This window comes from Somniosus microcephalus, chromosome 5 (assembly GCF_052327205.1).
Source record: "Somniosus microcephalus isolate GS21.2 chromosome 5, FLI_Smic_1.0, whole genome shotgun sequence".
NCBI lineage: Eukaryota > Metazoa > Chordata > Chondrichthyes > Squaliformes > Somniosidae > Somniosus > Somniosus microcephalus.
Genome location: NC_140991.1, coordinates 180089946 through 180109462, shown reverse-complemented (window position 1 = coordinate 180109462; position 19517 = coordinate 180089946). Strand labels below are relative to the sequence as shown.

General features: G+C 48.1%; 1 protein-coding gene across 1 annotated transcript in view; it reads right to left on the bottom strand.

The window, feature by feature from the left end:
- The window catches only part of LOC147117455 (dynein axonemal heavy chain 11-like), a 224177-nt gene that overhangs the window by 74059 nt on the left and 130601 nt on the right, over positions 1–19517 (bottom strand). The window contains exons 14-16 of the mRNA XM_085988452.1: positions 19250–19377; positions 16804–17031; positions 4575–4766 (exon numbers count right to left, since the gene is read on the bottom strand). Coding sequence (XP_085844578.1) covers positions 4575–4766; positions 16804–17031; positions 19250–19377 — 548 coding nt within the window. The remainder of the gene's footprint in view (positions 1–4574; positions 4767–16803; positions 17032–19249; positions 19378–19517) is intronic.

Here is a 19517-nt window from a genome sequence, read left to right as displayed (position 1 = left end):
CTTGCTGTAAAATATGTGAAGGTCAACGCAAAGACTAAATGTATCACATCCCACATAAGCTTCATAGATTCCACCCCTGCCTCAGAATCCAATAATTTTGGGCAATGATCTGGAATGCCACAAAGAATTGCACTTGTCCTATTGGACCACAGCAAGTCATGATTTTCAGTCAGGACAAGTTCCTGCTGGCAAGATGAGCTGGTGCTGGAGCATTTCTGGCTCACAGGAGGGTAAGATTGGGTTCTGTCTGTGCAGGGATTGGGTCAGATTTGGATCTGCCCGAGAGCAGTCAGGTCACGTTCTGCCCATAAGTAAAGTCAGGTGCTGTTTCTTACATTACAAAGCTGTTAAAAAAATTACTCAACAGCTGCCAGTAAACTGGTGATTAGGTGTAATGAGAGACTAGTATGTAAACTTAGTCAGTGATGTCTAGAATGTTGACCAGTTGCCTTATATGTGGGTCTTGTATTTGTTTTTTTTGGAAAGGTGGGGTAGTCTAATACATGGACTACCACGTATAGTATCTTTTTTCCATGAATCACCAAGGATTTAGCAGGATGAATCAGTAATTTTCCATACAAGCTCTGAGACAGTACAGCCCCGATTTTCATTCAGGGTGGGAACTGGTGGTGTGGAGGCTGAAGCGGGCGGAGATCTGTTCAGCTCCCCAGAGCGTGAGGCCCAGGAGATTTTAATTCACTCTGTCATTTCAATATTTATGAGGGCCCAGCCTGTCTCTGGCAGGTAGCCACCAGGCTCCTGAAAACCAGGGAGTTAAAATGTCGGGGGCAGAAATGCTGAGGCTTCTGCCTAGCCTCCATTTTTAACCTCCCACCCATACCGTTCCTGTTGGGTAGGAAGAGTTAAAATCAGCTTTTACATTACTCTGATCTAGTCTTTTAATCAGTAAATCCACCTTGACCAATTATAATTCAGTTATTAGGAAATATGAGAGAAGAGAGATTGTTAGCATTCCAAACACACTCTGTTTCTCGTGCATGTGCTTCACCTTGTACTCATCAATTCAATGCAACCCCTAGATGTGAAAATGTAATCATATTATTTTCGAAAGATAATTATTTTGAATATATTTATTCTGGATCCTTGTCAAAATTATATGGTCTAATACAAGTTCAACTAATAATAAAACACGTGTACATGAACTACAGCAAACCAACAATTTTATCCTTAAAATTTAATATTTTTCCTAAAGACAGCCATTACTGTGCCAAATGAGACACATTTTTCTAAATTAAAAAGAACTTGCACTGGTTTGCATACTGGTGGATTTGTACATTTACAGGAGTCTACATTGATCTAATGAGTCTGTTGGCATAATTGTGCAAATTGGTGTGGGAATAATATGTTTCAGGATTGGCATAGCTTTGGATAGGCTAGCTGCCAGGGTTGCAGAAGGGGTTATGCTCCCACATCTGGGGATATCATTGGGTAAGGTGGCTAATAATGTACACTCCCATCTTTCTTGTATCAAATTCTCCTTCCCTGTGAGGGTATGTTGTGGAGTTGATGAGATCATCTAGTTGTGCAGATCTCAAAGGAGGCTGTATATCATCTGCTCCGCCTGGATTATAACCCACATGTTTGTGGTGAGGCTTTGCCATACTATAGATTGCATCTTCTTATCAGGAGTATTGAAAGTTGTATATGGGAACCCATTGGGGTATGCCCACAGAACAGGAAACTGAGCCTGAGGGTATAATGCTGGCCATGACCTTTTTTGGTGTCTTGTACTGTTGGTCAAAATGGTTCGATTTGAGAACAAGACTATAAGACATGTGGAGCTGCCAGTCTGGTGACAGTCTCCCCAGCATTCATCAGGCAAGGAGAATGGAATCATTACAGGTGTGGTAAGATTTGTTTAGATGAAAGAGTCGGTTTTCTTGTATTTCACTTCATATGGTGATTGTGAGGACTTTCCCACAATTTTTTCTTAATTCTTTTCAAGTTATTTGGTTTGGCTCCCAAGCTTTCTTTCCTCCTTCCATGGAATCTGTTTTCATGGAGTTGGGCATGGTACACAGGGTGTAGATGTCTATGTATGTGATGTTTGTGTTCAGTGGGTGAAACTCTGGGGGTCAGGGTGCGTGGGGGTGGTCTTGCTGGAGTGTGCAATGCATCTCTGAGTCCTGGAGGAAGTGTTTGATTTGGAAGAAGTGGAACACGTATTGCTGAGTGAGGTAGGATTTGTTTGTTAGTTATTAGAAGGATAAGATCTTGCTCTTGTGGAAGAGTTGGCCGAGACTGGTGATACCTTCTTCATGGCAGACTTTGAATCTGTTCACAGTAAGCACACACAGCTCAGTTTTGCATTAGTTGGGCAGACAGTTGACAACTAAGGGAATCTTCAACAATCTTCAAACCCTCTCCAGACCCATAGCATTACAGAAACTATGGGTGTTTCCACACCCCTCCTGGCCACTTGCCATAAAGAATGAAGGGATAACCATATCTCATGTTCCTTTTTCTTTCTCTTTTTGCTGATACTAAATCGATAGAAGCGCACATTATTAGTTATATAACTGTAGCAGCATTTCTGTACAATTCAACTGCAATTTGTGTCGTTATTTTGTGACTCACTCACTGTACATCATTCACAGCCAGAAGTTAATACAAAATAACTATGTAAATTATATATCTGAAAAAGTGAATGTTTTAAAAATACATAAGCATATTTAGCATTGAAAAGGGTAAAATATTTTCATAATTTTTAACGTTGGGTTTGACTAATGAATATAATCTGCTTCTGGTTAACAGAGTGCAGTATTCATTAGCACTTGCCAGATTTTACTGACAAATATTCACTATCAAGCCAGGAAGATGTGAAATTAATTATCTTTCAAATTACAATCTACTCTAGGATGCATTTTGTTTAACTACTTTGATTTAATTAAATATTAGAATTATACAAATTGCTCAAAACAAATCAGCACAAAATATTTTACACTTTAGATGCTGTGGATTGTTTACTTATTCACATTTCAGATTCAAATTACATGAACCATTAAGGTCTCAGGCAGATTTAATTACTTTTAATCACCCTCGATTACAATCAAAACATGGCTCACTAAGTAATATACATCTGTTAAAATGTATATGAAGTACCAGAACTGAGAAAGTCAAAGGAAGGAGGAAGCTTAAACTCATAATAATGACAAATATAGGAAAATATACAGTCATTTGTACATCTGACATGTCCTAAATAGCTACCATCATCATAACTAATTGTCGATGTTCTTCATTCAGTGTTACAAACTGTCAGATATGCTGTATCCAATTACTTTTCTTCAAACGCTTCATTGCCTGCCTAATGAATTCTGTGTATATTCACATGTAAACCATGTTTGGTTAACATAATGAAGGGCATTTTTACTTTACTACAATCCATATGACCTGGGGTTTTCCCAAAGGAATACAAAGGTGATTTTCAAAAAGTCAAGAATTCGAGTCCTTTACACAGTTATTATCTTACACACAAGCCACCCAAGTGGGAATGCAGCATCCTCCGAATGAGCAGCATGACTCCTGCCCAGCTGGATGTTAAGCCACCTAAGTAGAGCCCAACCAGGATAATCACAGTTTAGCACATTAACAAGCAGAAAATTAGCCTCTTGACCCCTTTAAAATATCAGGCAGATAGTAATCCAGATGTGCTGATCAGTAAATTGCAGCTTAAGTGAGACAGAAAACACAAAAGATGTGTTTGACTGATTTCAACGTGGCCTTTATCATCAAGGAGAGACTGTTGAGGAGGGAGGCAACCTTTGGTACAGCAACACACCCCAACTTCAATCTAAATGACAAGAAGTTGGCTTGGGAGGAAATAACATGGCAGTTGAATGCCGTCTTCATCAGTCGCAAGACTGAGGTCCAAACAGATTCAATTACATCAAAGAAACAAGCAAAAAAATATATAGTTTCCAATTTCCAGTCCAGGGTAACCACTAGAGGAGATTACAACAACTTGAAATCTATCGACTCCAATCTCCATGGGAATGTTCAGGCAGGGGATCGGCAATGGAATCAAGCAGACGGGGTGTAAAACAAGCAGGCAATTCGTTATCGCCCATTTTGCACTACCACCATAGACCAATTTCACCCCCCCCCGAATGTTAACATTTCTACGGCTTTAAACCAAATAAAAACACCAAAAAACCACAATAACATAATTAATTTTTCTCAGTGAATTTTTAGAAATTCAACTTCGGTGGGGACGCAAAATGGGCAGCATTGAATTGGCTGCCTGTTATGCACCCCGTGTGATTTTTCTTTGCATTAAAGTTTATTTATTCTGAATACTGGTTCTCACGATATTGAATTGTATGGTCTGGTTCTCATTTTGGTCTTCTTTAGCTGAAACCAATGGCAATCTTATTCTTTTGCAAAATGGCTTTGTTGAAAATCTTCCAACGGAAGTGAGCTTTAGCCTTTCTTGCCTATCACCTGTTTTGTGTCCCTCAATGTTAAATCCTTTTAGCATTCATTTTTACTCTCTACCAGATAAATGTCTTGTTGTGCTGTCAGTTGTAATAAATAATCAAAAGGTTGTCTCTTACTTTAGTATTTGCCTCCAGGTAATTGTAAAGAACATTGACAGATATGATGAGATCACCAGTATTGAAAGGATAGCTTCGGTTCCAACCTCGAGGGCCAAATTTGCGTCTTTCTGCAACACATGCATGAAAGTAGCAGAGACAGGAGAGAATGGTTTTGAACTCTTGTTCTCGAGAACATATTTCCAGGATATTCTGCAAGACACAATATAAAAATAAATCAGTTGCAGCATTTTTAAATTATAATGACTACAGTGTACGATAATGGATATTTTTTTTACTTAAATTGGGGACAGGCAACTAGGCAGAAGGGAAATGGGTGACCACCAGACAGAGCAGTAGAAGCAGGCAGGTAGTGCAGGGGACCCCTGTGGCCATCCCTCTTTCAAACAGGTATACCAATTTGGATACTGTTGAGGGGGATGACTCACCAGGGGAAGGCAGCAGCAGCCAACTTCCTGGCACCAGGGGTACTTCTGCTGCTCAGGAAGGGAGGAAAAAGAGTGGGAGAGCAATAGTGGTATGGGATTCTATCGTAAGGGGAACAGATAGGCGTTTCTGTGGCCATAGACGTGACTCCAGGATGGTTTGTTGCCTCCCTGGTGCCAGGGTCAAGGATGTCACTGAACGGCTGCAGGGCATTCTGAAGGGGGAGGGTGAACAGGCAGAGGTCGTGGTTCACATTGGGACCAACGACATAGGTAGGAAGAGGGATGAGATCCTGCAGCAAGAATTTAGGGAGCTAGGTAGCAGATTAAAGAGCAGGACCTCAAAGGTTGTAATCTCTGGATTACTCCCGGTGCCACGTGCTAGTGAGTATAGGAATAGGAGGATAGAGCAGATGAATGCGTGGCTAAAGAGTTGGTGCAGGAGGGAGGGCTTTAGTTTCCTGGATCACTGGGCCTGCTTCTGGGAAAGGTGGGACTTGTACAAGTCGGACGGGTTGCACCTGAACCAGAGCGGGACAAATATCCTTGCAGGGAGGTTTGCTAGCACTGTTCGGGGGGGTTTAAACTAAAATGGCAGGGGGTTGGGAACCTGAGCAGGGAGACAGAGGAAAGGAAAACAGGGATAAAAGCAAAAGATAGGAAGGACAAAAACAAAAGTGGCAGTCAGAGAAATCAACGGTTTAAATCAAACATGGCCACAGTAAATAATAATTCTAATAGGTCTAAGAGCGTTAAAAATACAAGCCTGAAGGCTTTGTGTCTTAATGCGAGGAGCATTTGTAATAAGGTGGATGAATTGGCTGCGCAAATAGAGGTAAACGAATATGATTTGGTTGAGATTACGGAAACGTGGCTCAAGGATGGCCAAGACTGGGAACTCAACATCCAGGGGTATTCGATATTCAGGAAAGATAGGCAAAAAGGAAAGGGAGGTGGGGTAGCATTACTGGTTAAAGAAGGGATTAATACAATTGTAATGAAGGATATTAGCTCTGATGATGTGGAATCTGTATGGGTAGAATTGAGAAATGCTAAGGGGAAAAAAACATTAGTGGGAGTGGTACATAGACCTCCAAACAGTAAGGCAGAGGTTGGGGATGGCATTAAAAGGGAAATTAAAGAAGCGTGCAATAAGGGCACAGCAGTCATCATGGGTGACTTTAATCTATCTATCTATATATATATAAAACGGTATGTCTCTCTGTCTGTCTTTCTGTCTCTATGTCTGGCTATACAATCAAAAGTTATAGAGCATACCTACACGTGTGTTACATCAAAAGAAAGCTTATGATTCCAGAACGGTCGTAAGCGTATTTACGTTTCGGTGAGACAAAAATTGTGCCCGCGGTATCCAAAAACCGTTCAAAATTCCGCTCATTAGCATTGAGTGACGTCGAGGTCGACCAATCGTACGGTCGAGCGACCCGACGGTCGACCAATCGTTGCGTGGCGGGGGCGGGTTCCTGGCGTGTGGGCGGGCCCTCCTAGAGTCGAGTGACGGGACGATTGACCAATCCTACGCTTCGGTGACCTGACGGTCGACCAATCGGTGCGTGTGTGGGCGGGCCTTATCGTTCTGAACCGAGGTGAGTCGCTGCCATCTTGATTCCAAACTTTTCATTTCTTTTTCCCGCTTTCTGCGTCTTTAAAAAAAAGGTTGCTTTTAAAACACATAGGGCTAGATTTTCAGTATAGACAGTTTTGGGGCGCTAACCTTAGCGCCCGCCCGAAGTTAGCGCCCGCCCCAAAGTAGCGCCCCGTTGCCGGAAATTCAGTGGCTTCGCCCTAAGAGAGTGGTGGAGTGCTAAAAGAGGCGTTCCACTCCTACCTTTAGGCGCTAAGCCGGCGGTCCAGAGGGATAGCGCCCAGGCGGGGCGCAGCGCGGGTGCGGTTATTTTTGCACTGACAGCAGACCCCGTGGTGTCGACCAGCTGTTAAAGGGGGAAGGGACGAATTGGTCTGCTGCCACGCCCTGCACACTGCAGCCTTGCAAAGAGGCCTCAACACTGCTGCTCAGCCCCAGGGAGTCATGGCAACGCCAGAGAAGGCCCGTCAGCGTGCCCTGCGCTTCTCAGAGGGTGATCTGGACATAATGGTCACAGCTCTGGAGGTGAGGCGCAAGATCTTGTTTCCAGAGAGTGGGAGGAATCCAACCCACCATGACTACACCAAAGCCTGGAAGCAGATCGCCCAGAGGGTGACGTTCACCGGCGATGCCCCCAGGACCCACAAACAATGTCATAAAAAATACAACGATCTGACCAGGATTGTGAAGGTGAGTAGCCTTTCCAGTCTCCTCCTCATTCTTGCATGTACACCTGACATGATGGGCAAAGGGAGCTGAAAGTCCTATTGGCCAGCCCTCAGCCAGCAGCATTGGGACAGTCATGAGCATCAAATGGCCATTCGGCACTCTACACTTTGGCCAAGCTATTCCACCATGGGAGGCAGTGCACACTACATCAGGGCTTCACTCTGTCCAAGCTATTCCACCATGGGAGGCAGTGCACTCTACATCAGGGCTTCACTCTGTCCAAGCTATTCCACCATGGGAGGCAGTGCACTCTACATCAGGGCTTCACTCTGTCCAAGCTATTCCACCATGGGAGGCAGTGCACTCTACATCACGGCTTCACTCTGTCCAAGCTATTCCACCATGGGAGGCAGTGCACTCTACATCAGGGCTTCACTCTGTCCAAGCTATTCCACCATGAGAGGCAGTGCACACTACATCAGGGCTTCACTGCGCACTTACAGCCCGTCCTTTCTCTTGCAGGCTAAAGTAGCGTTTAATCGCCAGGCCCGTGCCAGGGGTGGCCGCACCAAGCTGCAGAAGCTCACTCGGCTGGAGGAGCGCGTGTGTGTGCTCATGGGAGCCCGTGTGATTGTCCCCACAGCGTGCGGTGTATCCGACCCTCCACTGCCCGGCAATGGTAAGGACCTCGCCTTTTGGCCCTCTCGCGTCGCACTGGCCCATCCGAGCTACCTCCTTTGCCACTGTCCCACCAATGCGCTGAATGCCACCAGTCCTAACTCCCTCGCTGACGCCGTCTCCTCACTCTGAAGCTACTCTTGTGCATTCCTGCTTTCAGCTGGTGACGACCAGGACCCTGAAGCTGCCAGTGAGAGCACCTCCGACCAGGAGGAGGAGGAGGAGCAAGCCGGACCTTCGGGGGAACAGTCACGTCCCGCAGGAGAGGAGGAAATGCTTGACACCTCCTCACTGGACGAGTGCCTGGAGGAACTGTCGCAGGGCAATGCAGCTTCTGGGACCAGTGGCGTCCAGCCACCCAGCAGCCGTGCGCGTGGCCCGCGGCCTTCCCCCCAAAGGGGGGAAGGATCAGAGTGGAGTGCTGCTGCTCGGCACACTCGCCGCCACCAACGCGGCAAGGGTCCCCTAGTTCGGCCCCCTCCTCCCCAGCGGGTGAGTCGCGACTCCAGTCCGGACACCTTCACTTCGGAGGAGGTGCGGAAGCTGGATAAGATGGCCGAGGACTCGAACCGGCGCCACATGGAGCTCATGAGCGTGGTGGGGCGCATGCCTGAGGCCATCGAGTCGCTGGCGACCAGTGTGCGCGAGTTCGGGGCAGCAACTGCCGCGAGTGGCCGCATGCTGACTGATGCCGTCAAGACCCTGGCGGCTGTGATGCGCGCGCACACCAGGACCACAGGGGCACTCACTGCTGCCACACGCGCTGTCTCAGGCAGGCATCGCCAGGGCAGCCGCCGCGCTGGACCATCCCAGCAAGCCGCCCCTCGGCTGATTGCTGCGGATCCTGCAATGCGGGCCCGGCCGAGTGCCACCGCGCCACAGCACCAGCCAGCGCATCCCAGACGCCAGCTGGCCCACATTGCGCCATCCGTCGCCGCCATTCCCCCACTGGGGCGTCAAGGGCAAGCGGCTGCAGCTGATGGTGGCCAGGCTCAGGTGCGCCACTCAGCAGACGGCCCCTCGAGGCCCAAACGCCGTGTAGGCCTCCCCCCAGCGGCATCTGGCGGAAGGGCATCTGAGCCTCAGGCGCCTTCCCCCAGCCTCGCAGCAGCCACTGGGCAGAGCTTGCGAAGGAGCAGCAGGCCGGGCAGGGGAGGCAAAAGGCTGGGCAAGGTCTCGCCCTCGCGGGCCACTCAGTAGAGGGTGTGGGCAGCTTTCCTTTTATATGGCGGTGGCCATCTTTATTTTGCCCATGGTTGTGTTGTTGGAGGGCTTATTTTTTGCGTTAGGCCGACGTTGAGGCCCGGTTTGAAGAAAGGTGGAGTGCCCAGTTTGTGGGAGTGAGTCGTTTGTTGGGCTTTTTGTGGGGCCCGTTTATTGTTTTTGGGGATTCATGTGGGAAGGGCTTTTCATTTTTGTGCAATAAAAAATTATCTTTATTCATGCAGTCTCCATGGTTGTTCTTCTTAGTGTTTGTTGGCTTCGCCGGCTGAGGGCTTGCGGAGCGGCTGCATTCATCTTCCCTCATGGCCCCTGGCCATTCCCTGACAGGGGGCTTAGAAGTACCGTGTAATAAGGTGGCGTCGTGCGGCCCTTGGCCCTAGTCGCTCCCTCCTGGGAACGTACTCCTGCTCCTCCTCCTCCTCCTCATGCTCCTCCTGCTCCTCCTCCTAAGGTGCTGGTCCAACGTCAGGTGGCAGTGCCTGAGTCCTGCGGATAGCCAGGTTGTGTAGCATGCAGCAAACCACCACAAATTGGGAGACCCGGTCCGGCGAATACTGGAGAGCTCCTCCGGAGCGATCAAGGCAGCGGAACCGCTGCTTGAGGACCCCAATAGTTAGCTCGATGATGTTGCGGGTGGTTTGATGGCTCTCGTTGTAGGCCTCTTCAGCAGCAGTCCTGGGCGCGCGGAGCGGGGTCATGAGCCAGGTGCACAAAGGATAGCCTTTGTCCCCGATGAGCCATCCTCTTGGGGGAGGCTGTGCCTGGAACATGTCATGCACAGTACTCTGCCGCAGGATAAAGGCATCGTGGCTGCTGCCTGGGAAGCTGGCATTGACTGCCATGATGCGCTGCTTGTGGTCACATACCAGCTGCACATTCAGAGAATGGTAGCCCTTCCTGTTGCGATACTGCTCGCCATGCTCCAGAGGGGCCCGCAAAGCCACATGCGTACAGTCAATGGCGCCCTGCACCAAGGGGAATTCCCCGAGTCTGGCAAATCCCAATGCGCGCTGATGCTGGCTCTCGAGGGCCATGGGGAAGGAGATGAATTGGCTTCTCCTTCTGAACAGTGCTTCGGTCACCTGGCAGATGCAGCGATGCGCGCCATACTGGGAGATGTTTGCTATGTCCCCAGCAGCGTATTGGAAGGAGCCAGTGGCATAGAAGTTCAATGCCACTGTCACCTTCACTTCCACCGACAGAGACGTCCTGCACCTGAGCTTTGGCCGCAGATCTCGGCGAAGCAGGTGGCAGATCTCTGCAATCACCTCCTTTCGGAATCGGAGCCTTTTAACACATCGCGCGGCACTCATGTTTAGGTAGGAGCGCTGCTGGCGGTATAGCCTGACTGGGTAAGGCCTACGTGGCCGACGCCTGTAGCCCCCTCTGCCTCTAGCCAGGGCTGCCCCTCTCACAATGCGTCTGCGAGCCCTACGGACATGGCGCTGCAGCTCCGCGTTGGCACCCCATGCAGGCCCCATCAAATCCTGGCAAACAGTCTAATTTCCAAATGGCCACTTGCAGCGCTATGGCCTGAGTCCACAAATACCTGGCTCTTGCTGCTTGAAACCAGTTAGCTATCCTCCTTGTTGTGTCTCCAGAAATGCGTTGCACAAGACTGTTTTCTGAAAAAAGGCTGGCCTTTATACTGGAGAGGACGTTCCCTTTAATTAGCGCCCGCCGGGGCCCGCGCTGGTTGTGTTGCGTTCCTTTTTCCAAACGCTCCGGCCGCCCGCCGCACAATGGGGCGGTCCGACTGAAGTTTGGAATCGGGACGGCCAAAGGGCGTTGCACGAGGATGTGACGTCATTTTCTGCGCGCGCATCCGGGCGGGCGCTAAACTTTGCGCCGGCGCTAACGGGCAACTTAATTTGGGGCGGGGCGCAAACTGCGCTGCGCCCGGGTGCTACACGCATAGCGCCCGGAAATCACTTCTCTTAAGGCGCTAACTGCTGGCGCAAGCGACTGAAAATCTAGCCCATATTGTTTTTAAAAAAAGTTAATTACTTTCTAAATCTTTTATCTAATCTCATTAATTTTCCTACCTTTCCCCGTTTTTGCAGGTAGGCCTCGAAGCCTGGGCGTCTGTTGCCAGCCATGCTGGACCCTAGGCAATTGTTTTGTGGCAAGCTCCTCCCACCCCTCACCCCCCCCCCGCTGGGCCCGATTCCGAACCAGCGGCCAGCCATCTTGGTAAAGGCTGGTTGGGCTCGCTGCAAGGCTCCTCGCGCTTCATTCGGAGGGGGGGCGGAGAGTGTTACCCCGGCAACCGGGCTCGCCAGCCGCAATCGGCCGTCTCAAGCCGCTAAGGCCCAGGCCCGGTCCTGGAGATCGGGAGGCAGAGAGGGGAGGAGGGTTACCAAGGCAACCGGGCCCGGCCAGCCGCAATCGGCCGTCTCAAGCTGCCTCAGGCCCGGCCTCGGGAGGGCGGGGCTCGGGCTGACCGGGGCGCTGCGCCCGGCATGTCAGTGCGTGGGGCGGCACGGAGCTCAGCGGAGCCATCGCTGGCAGAGGGGAGAGGGTCTGCTGGCTCCCCCCTCCCTTTCTCCCCCCCTCCTTCCCCCACCTCCCCACCCCTCCCCTCCTCTTCCCCTCCTCTCCCCCCACTTCCCTTACCCCCTCCCCCTCCCTCCCCCTCCCCTCCCCTTTCCCCCCTCCCCCTCCCCCCTCCCCCTCCCCCTCCCTCCCCTCCCCCTCCCCTTTCCCCCCCTTCCCCTCCCCTCCCCTCCCCTTTGCCCCCTCCCCTCCCCTTTCCCCCCTTCCTCCCCTCCCCTTTCCCCCCCTTCCCCCCAGTCGCTCTCTCTCTTCCCCCCAGTCGCTCTCTCTCTTCCCCCCAGTCGCGCTCTCTCTTCCCCCCAGTCGCTCTCTCTCTCTCTTCCAACAACAACATGCCCTCAAAAATCCCTCGGCACCGCCGGGCACTTCAGCTAGTCTACATATAGATTGGGCCAACCAAATTAGTAACAATACTGTGGAGGAGGAATTCCTGGAGTGTTTACGGGATGGTTTCCTGGACCAATATGTCGAGGAACCAACCAGAGATCAGGCCATCTTAGACTGGGTATTATGTAATGAGAAAGGATTAATTAGCAATCTTATTGTACGAGGCCCCTTGGGTCGGAGCGATCATAATATGATCGAATTCTTCATTAAGATGGAGAATGAAGTAGTTGACTCAGAGACAAGGGTCCTCAATTTAAATAAAGGAAACTACGATGGTCTGAGGAGCGAGTTGGGTAGGATTGATTGGGGAATGTCACTCAAAGGGTTGACGGTGGATAGGCAATGGCAAACATTCAAAGACCGAATGGATGAGCTACAGAATTTGTTCATCCCAGTTTGGCATAAAAAAAAAACAAAAAAGGTGACTCAACCGTGGCTAACAAGGGAAATTAGGGATAGCATAAGATCCAAGGAGAGGACATATAAATTGGCTAGAAAAAGCAATAATCCTGAGGATTGGGAGCAGTTTAGGATTCAACAAAGGAGGACAGAGGGATTAATTAAGAAAGGGAAAATAGAATAAGAGATTAAGCTCGCAGGGAACATAAAAACTGACTGTAAAAGCTTTTATAGATATGTGAAGAGAAAAAGATTGGTGAAGTCAAGCGTAGGTCCCTTACAGTCAAAATCAGGGGAATTTATAATGGGAAACAAGGAAATGGCAGACCAACTAAATACATACTTTGGTTCTGTCTTCACAAAGGAGGACACAAATAACCTCCCAGAGATGCCGGGGAACATAGGGTCTGATGAAAGAGAGGAACTGAAAGAAATCAGTATTTGTAGGGAAATGGTGTTAGGAAAATTGATGGGACTGAAGGCCGATAAATCCCCAGGGCCTGATAATCTACATCCCAGGGTACTTAAGGAAGTGGCCCTAGAGATAGCAGATGCATTACTGGTCATCTTCCAGAACTCGATAGACTCTGGAACGGTACCCATGGATTGGAGGGTAGCTAATGTTACCCCACTATTCAAAAAAGGTGGTGGAGAAAAAGCGGGGAATTATAGACCGGTAAGACTGACATCGGTAGTGGGGAAAATGCTAGAGTCTATTATAAAAGATGAAACAGCAGAGCACTTGGAAAGCAGTGACAGGATCGGACAAAGTCAACGTGGATTTACAAAAGGTAAATCATGCTTGACTAATCTACTGGAATTTTTGAGGATGTAACTGGTAAAATAGATAAGGGAGAACCAGTGGATGTGGTGTATTTGGACTTTCAGAAGGCTTTCGATAAGGTCCCACATAAGAGATTAGCGTGCAAAATTAAGGCACATGGGATTGGGGGCAAGGTATTGATTTGGATAGAGAACTGGTTGGCGGACAGAAAGCAAAGAGTTGGAATAAACGGGTCGTTTTCCGAGTGGCAGGCAGTGACTAGTGGGGTACCGCAAGAATCGGTCCTAGGACTCCAGCTGTTCACAATATATATTAATGATCTGGACGAGGGAATTGGATGTAATATCTCCAAATTTGCAGACGACACAAAGCTGGGTGGGAGGGTAAGCTGTGAGGAGGATGTCGGGAAACTCCAGTACAATTTGGACAGGTTGGGTGATTGGGCAGAAACATGGCAAATGCACTATAATGTGGATAAATGTGAGGTTATCCACTTTGGTGGCAAAAACAGGAAGGCAGATTATTATTTGAATGGCAATAGATTGGGAGAAGGGGAAGTGCAAAGAGACCTGGGTGTCCTTGTGCACCAGTCGCTGAAGGTAAGCATGCAGGTGCAGCAGGCGGTTAAGAAGGCAAATGGTATGTTGGCCTTCATAGCAAGAGGGTTCGAGTACAGGAACAAGGATGTCTTGCTACAGTTGTACAGGGCCTTGGTGAGACCGCACCTTGAGTATTGTGTGCAGTTTTGGTCACCTTACCTGAGGAAGGACATTCTTGCCATGGAGGGAGTGCAGCGAAGATTCACCAGGCTTATACCTGGGATGGCAGGAATGATGTATGAGGAGAGATTGTGTCGATTGGGCTTATACTCACTGGAGTTTAGAAGATTGAGGCCTAGAAATTCACTATGGCCCCGCCAGCTGGCTAGCGCCCAAAAGTTAGCGCTGGGCGGGAAGCCTATAGCGATCGTCAGATATTCATTGTTAGCGCCCCAATTCGGAGCCGGGCGCTATACCAGGGTGTGCCCGCCTCCGCTTGGGGCGCTGACACTGAATATCAGCGCTCTTGGCGCCGCTGCGCCAGCCGCTGCGGAGCGGCAGGCTGTGGTACTGCAGGCCTCCTCCTTCTCTTAAGGGGGAGGTGCCTGCAACAGCCGGAGCCCCGATCGCGAGTGCTGGCAAAAGAGCCCGGCACAACGGAGAAGTGCCGGGCTCCCGCAAACCAGCCGGCAATGGGGGGTAGAGGAGGCCGGGGAAGGAGGTGTGGGCAGGCGGCCGCCGAAAAAGCGGCCGGCCGCACCTTCCCCTTTAAAGCGCCCCACTAAGGATTCAGTACGGCCCCGTTCTCTGGTCGCTGTTTGCGGCCGCTTCGGAGGAGGTGGCCGCAACTAAATATGGGGATCGGGCCGGTTTCGGGGCGGTACCGGGGCACTGCGCACACCGATGACGTCATCGGTGCCGGCGCAGCGCTAACGGCTACCGCCGCCAATACCGCTGCGCTGAATATCTGCGCAAACTCATTTTTGGCGCAAAATCACTCTTTAGGCGTTAACTGGGCGCAAAGCTGGCAGCGCCCTAATGAATTTCTAGGCCTGAGAGGGGATCTCATCGAAACCTATAAAATTCTGTCAGGGCTGGACAGACTAGATGCAGGAAGGATGTTTCTGATGGCCGGGGAGTCCAGAACCAGGGGTCATAATCTAAGGATAAGGGGTAAGCTATTTAGGACTGAAATGAGGAGGAATTTCTTCACCCAGAGAGTGGTGAACCTGTGGAATTTTCTGCCACAGAGGGCGGTGGAGGCCAGTTCATTAAATAAAATCAAGAAAGAGTTGGATATATTTCTTGAGGCTAAAGGGATCAAGGGATATGGGGAGAAGGCAGGGACAGGGTACTGATTTTGGATGATCAGCCATGATCACATTGAATGGCGGAGCAGGCTCGAAGGGCCGAATGGCCTAATCCTGCTCTTATCTTCTATGTTTCTATGTAAACCTAAATGGATTGCTAATTGGGTCAATTCAGGTAAGTCTGCCCCAGTTTAGACACTTTGGGGGTAATTTAACTTTCGGTGATGGTGTAAACGATTTTGGATCGGCTGCCCATTCTACACCTCATTCTATTTGAAAGAAATATCGGAGTAGATAATGGGCGGCTGATCAATTTACGCCATTGTCGAAAGTTACAATGACCCCATTCAGGCTTCAATCTGCTTATTTTGTTTTTAACGTGAAGAAATCATTCATAGTGGGACAAAATATGCCATTGTACGTTTTCCTGCTGTCACAGTATCTTAATCCTGGTATGACATCAGATTTTGTTACTAGTTGTGTGTTGGTATGGAACATAATTATATGTTCCTAGTATAAATAAATGATATATGTATTGCTGTGACCTTTGTAACTTTTCACCAAATAATAAAACAAAGTGTCATATAAATAATATTTAGTGTTTGAAAGTGTATGGGGAGAAAATTTGTTTGCTTTGTGCCTCCCGTTAGCGCCCTAAGAGGGCGCTAATGGGGCACAAAGCAACTAGCGCCGGGGCACGGCGATGTTTACGCCGCTCGTGAAATTGAGCAGACATTTTGCAGCGGCGCTAAACACTACCGCCACGATCTCCTGCGCCCGCAGATCGTGATGTCAGTCAAGCGTGCAACGCCCCGGTAGCGCCCTGGACCGGGTACTGAGTGGCGCCCCCTGTCTTACCACCTGCCGCTAGCAACGACAGGTTGAGGGGAACGTTTTGCAGTCGGGAAGGGACTGGGGGAACGCTATTTAAAGGTGACTGCTTCCAGCCTTTTTTTGTCAGCGACATTTTTGTACCACGCATTCTGAGAGAGAGAGACTTCTGGAGCGATTCAACGCTGGGTGAAGGAGTTTTGGGTACTGAGCAGCACTTTGCAGGTTCATTTTGATTTCACCTTCCTTGCATGGATTTAGAAGAGACTATGGGGGCTGCACTCTGAGTTCTTTCCCTGGGCCTCTCCATTGTTCTTTCCAGCAGATTTGATGTACAGGTCTCTCCAGGCCGGGATTCAAGGCTGCAATGAGCAGGGTGTGGATGGACAGCAAGATTGACCCTTCCCTTTAAGAACTGGCCGGCGCCAGTGTGTCTGTGTTCCATTGCTGACTGACATCACATGAGCTTCACCAGCGCTCTGAGGTAGTGCCTCGCTCCTCGCCGTTAGCGCCTTAAGAGAGGTGTGTAGAGCCTGATTTAGCGCTCCAATCACCTCTAGGGGCGATAGAAGCCAAGTCTGCAGTCGGAGGTGATAATTAGCGCCAGGCGCTAAACTTTGTGTCCGGCCGATAATTGCGCCCCAAACGGGGCAATACCGAATTTCTCCCCCTATCAGTCTTAATTTCTTTTATTTTTTGACGGAATAAATTTATTATAAGTTTTTAAAGATTCTTTGACAGAAAAGTGAGATTGACATTGAGACAAAAGTATAAAGCAAGCACTGGACAGGACAGCAATCTGCAAATTGTCTGTCTCCTACCTGGTCAAAGTTGTAGAGGGCAGCATGTAGGTTGGCCAGCATGCCAGTAGGCGGCTCGTCACTGATCTTGATTGAGCTTTCCAGTATTCCCTGAGGAATTACGTGCTCCTCTGATGTTGGGGCAGGCTCAGCGCTAATGAAGACCCTGTAGTCAGGATGACTGCCCTCGCTGAATTGGTCTAGCAGTTTTTCTAGGGTTCCCAGCCATTTCACTACTAGATGAACATTCTGGAAACAAGAGCATGCACAAGATTTTTAGTTTTAAAATCTGGGAATTAATTTTTTGAATAATTTATTATATGCTGACAGTGACAACATACCTCATTTCATTAAATGGAAAGGAAGTAAAAAGAATGCTAATCCTTAATTAGCATTGTTGGTAATAGGGTCCCTAAAACTGCTCATCTATCACTCAAACTTTCACACTTCTATTCACATATTATGACTCACCAACATTTTACAGGACAAAGCCTTGCACGAGACATTACTTCATCCTACAGCTTATTTTATTACTTGTATTTCATCTCATCATGCAGTCCATTATAATTTCTAGGGCATTAAATTATGATATACTAATATATGAATATTTGTATGTTTCTCTGAAATTCCTTTCTCAAAACTTTAGTGGAGATGTTAAGTCATCTATTTTAAGTGGATTATTAACTCTGCTAAATAGTGGAGAGAGGAATTTCAGGGAAACAAATTATGCATTCATACCTTGTTACTCCACTGTGTAATTTCAGGGTCAAGATATTCACTAATACACAAGTTAAAGCATTACAGACCCTCAAACTCCTGGGTATTAAGAGGGTGGAACAATCACATTTTCTAGGTTGAAGGAGGGCAGAACTGGAGGCACCACCAGATCTCCTCCTGTTTTTAGTGAGGAGACAAAATATTGACAGTGGTGGCGGGGGGGGGGGGGGGGGTGGTGGTTGGTGGGGGGATAGAGACTGAGAAATTCTTTTGCCCAGACCTTTCCCTCCTGTAGGTGTCAGCCTTGGCTCAGTGGTAGCACTCTCACCTCTGAATCAGGTCATGGGTTCAAGCCCACTCCAAAGACTTGAGGAAGTGCTGCACTGTCGGAGGTGCCGTCTATCGTATGAGACAGTAAACGTTAAGGTGGATGTTAAAAAGATCCCATCATACTATTTGAAGACGAGCAAGGGAGTTCTCCCAGTGTCCTGGCCAACATTTATCTTTCACCAACATTACTAAATAAACAGATTATCTGTACTGTATCTGTGGGAGCTTGCTGTGTGCAAATTGGCTGTTGCATTTCCTACATTACAACAGTGATTGTACTTCAAGGGTTGTACAGCATTTTGAGATATCCTGAGGTCATGAAAGGTGTTATTTAAATGCAAGTCCTTTCCTTTCCTAACACAAGAAAAAGAGGCAGGACTGGTGGGATTATGTCAACCACCAGAAATCACATCACTTTCGTCTGAGCAAATGTCTTCATGGTGCAAGTATACTTAAAATCAATCCTGTGGAATTGAGGCCCACAAGGTTGTTTAATTGTAGCTAGGAAAGTGGCAAATTCTGTATTGATGTCTCCATTAAAGCAAAGGCTCACAACCCCCTAGAGAGCACTGCAAATGGTGTGGGTGCCGCCCCCTTAATGTAAATAACCCTGTCCCCAAGCTTTGGAAAGCGATCAATGCCAGGGTAGACTGGCGGCCCTGCCCTGTCACACTTCCAACAATGGGTGGGGCTCAAGGAATTTGAGACCCACCCACTCAGAACAATTTTAATTTCCACATGCACTTTGCATTAAAGGAGACAGCTGGTTTAACTGGTATCTTTTCAGTCTGACCCATATCCAATACTATCACTCAAATACAATATTAAGCGGTTGTGCTCGATATGTTGTCCACTACATTGGAGATTAAAGATCATGCAGTACCAACTATAAAGAAAAGTGATATATCCCCATGTTCTGAGCTAAAGCTTCCCCAAATACAGATTAGCACAGTATTTTAGAGCACCATCATGGTGAGTTCTCCATGTCTCAGCTGCTTGCTGTGATTAAAGGTTAGCTGCAGACCAGGTACTTTTCCATTCATAAGGAAAATGGAGGAAGAGACACTGTCACACCCCTCCTCTGGTCAATTCAGGACGGACCCATTACAACAAGTGTACTGCATAGCAGGGGTAAACCAGTAAATGGGAAACAGAAATAGTACCTGTCCTCTTCCCCCCACCCCCTCCCCCAGAAAAGCAAAAAAAAAACAAAATCTCCTACATCTCCTATCATGGACAACTTAAATAAAAATGTGACGAGCTACCTGAAAGGCCTAGTTATATATCTAATAACTCAGGAAAAAAAATTACAAAAGCTAATACTTACAAATAAATGGCTCTTTTATCATGAGATAGATCGGAAATATTTGTTGATTAAATCTGACTATCATTATGCTTTATAGTGTTCTTTATAGTGTACCTGCAAAATGACCCAGTGGCCTTCCTTGGAAGCTTTTTCTAAAGCAGCTTCAGCTACCACCTCCTGTCCTTGGCCCAGAGAAACATTATGAAATTTTCCAGAATCAATAGTGAACCCTAGCTTTTTACCTGGAAAGAAAGCAACACACAAGCAATAGCTTTTCATCACATATCTATAATCACTATATGTGAAACTCATCAGTTTTTAAATTTGCCTTTGGAATAAACAGTGATGATTCACTGGCAAATGTGGCTGGGTAATCCAAGAT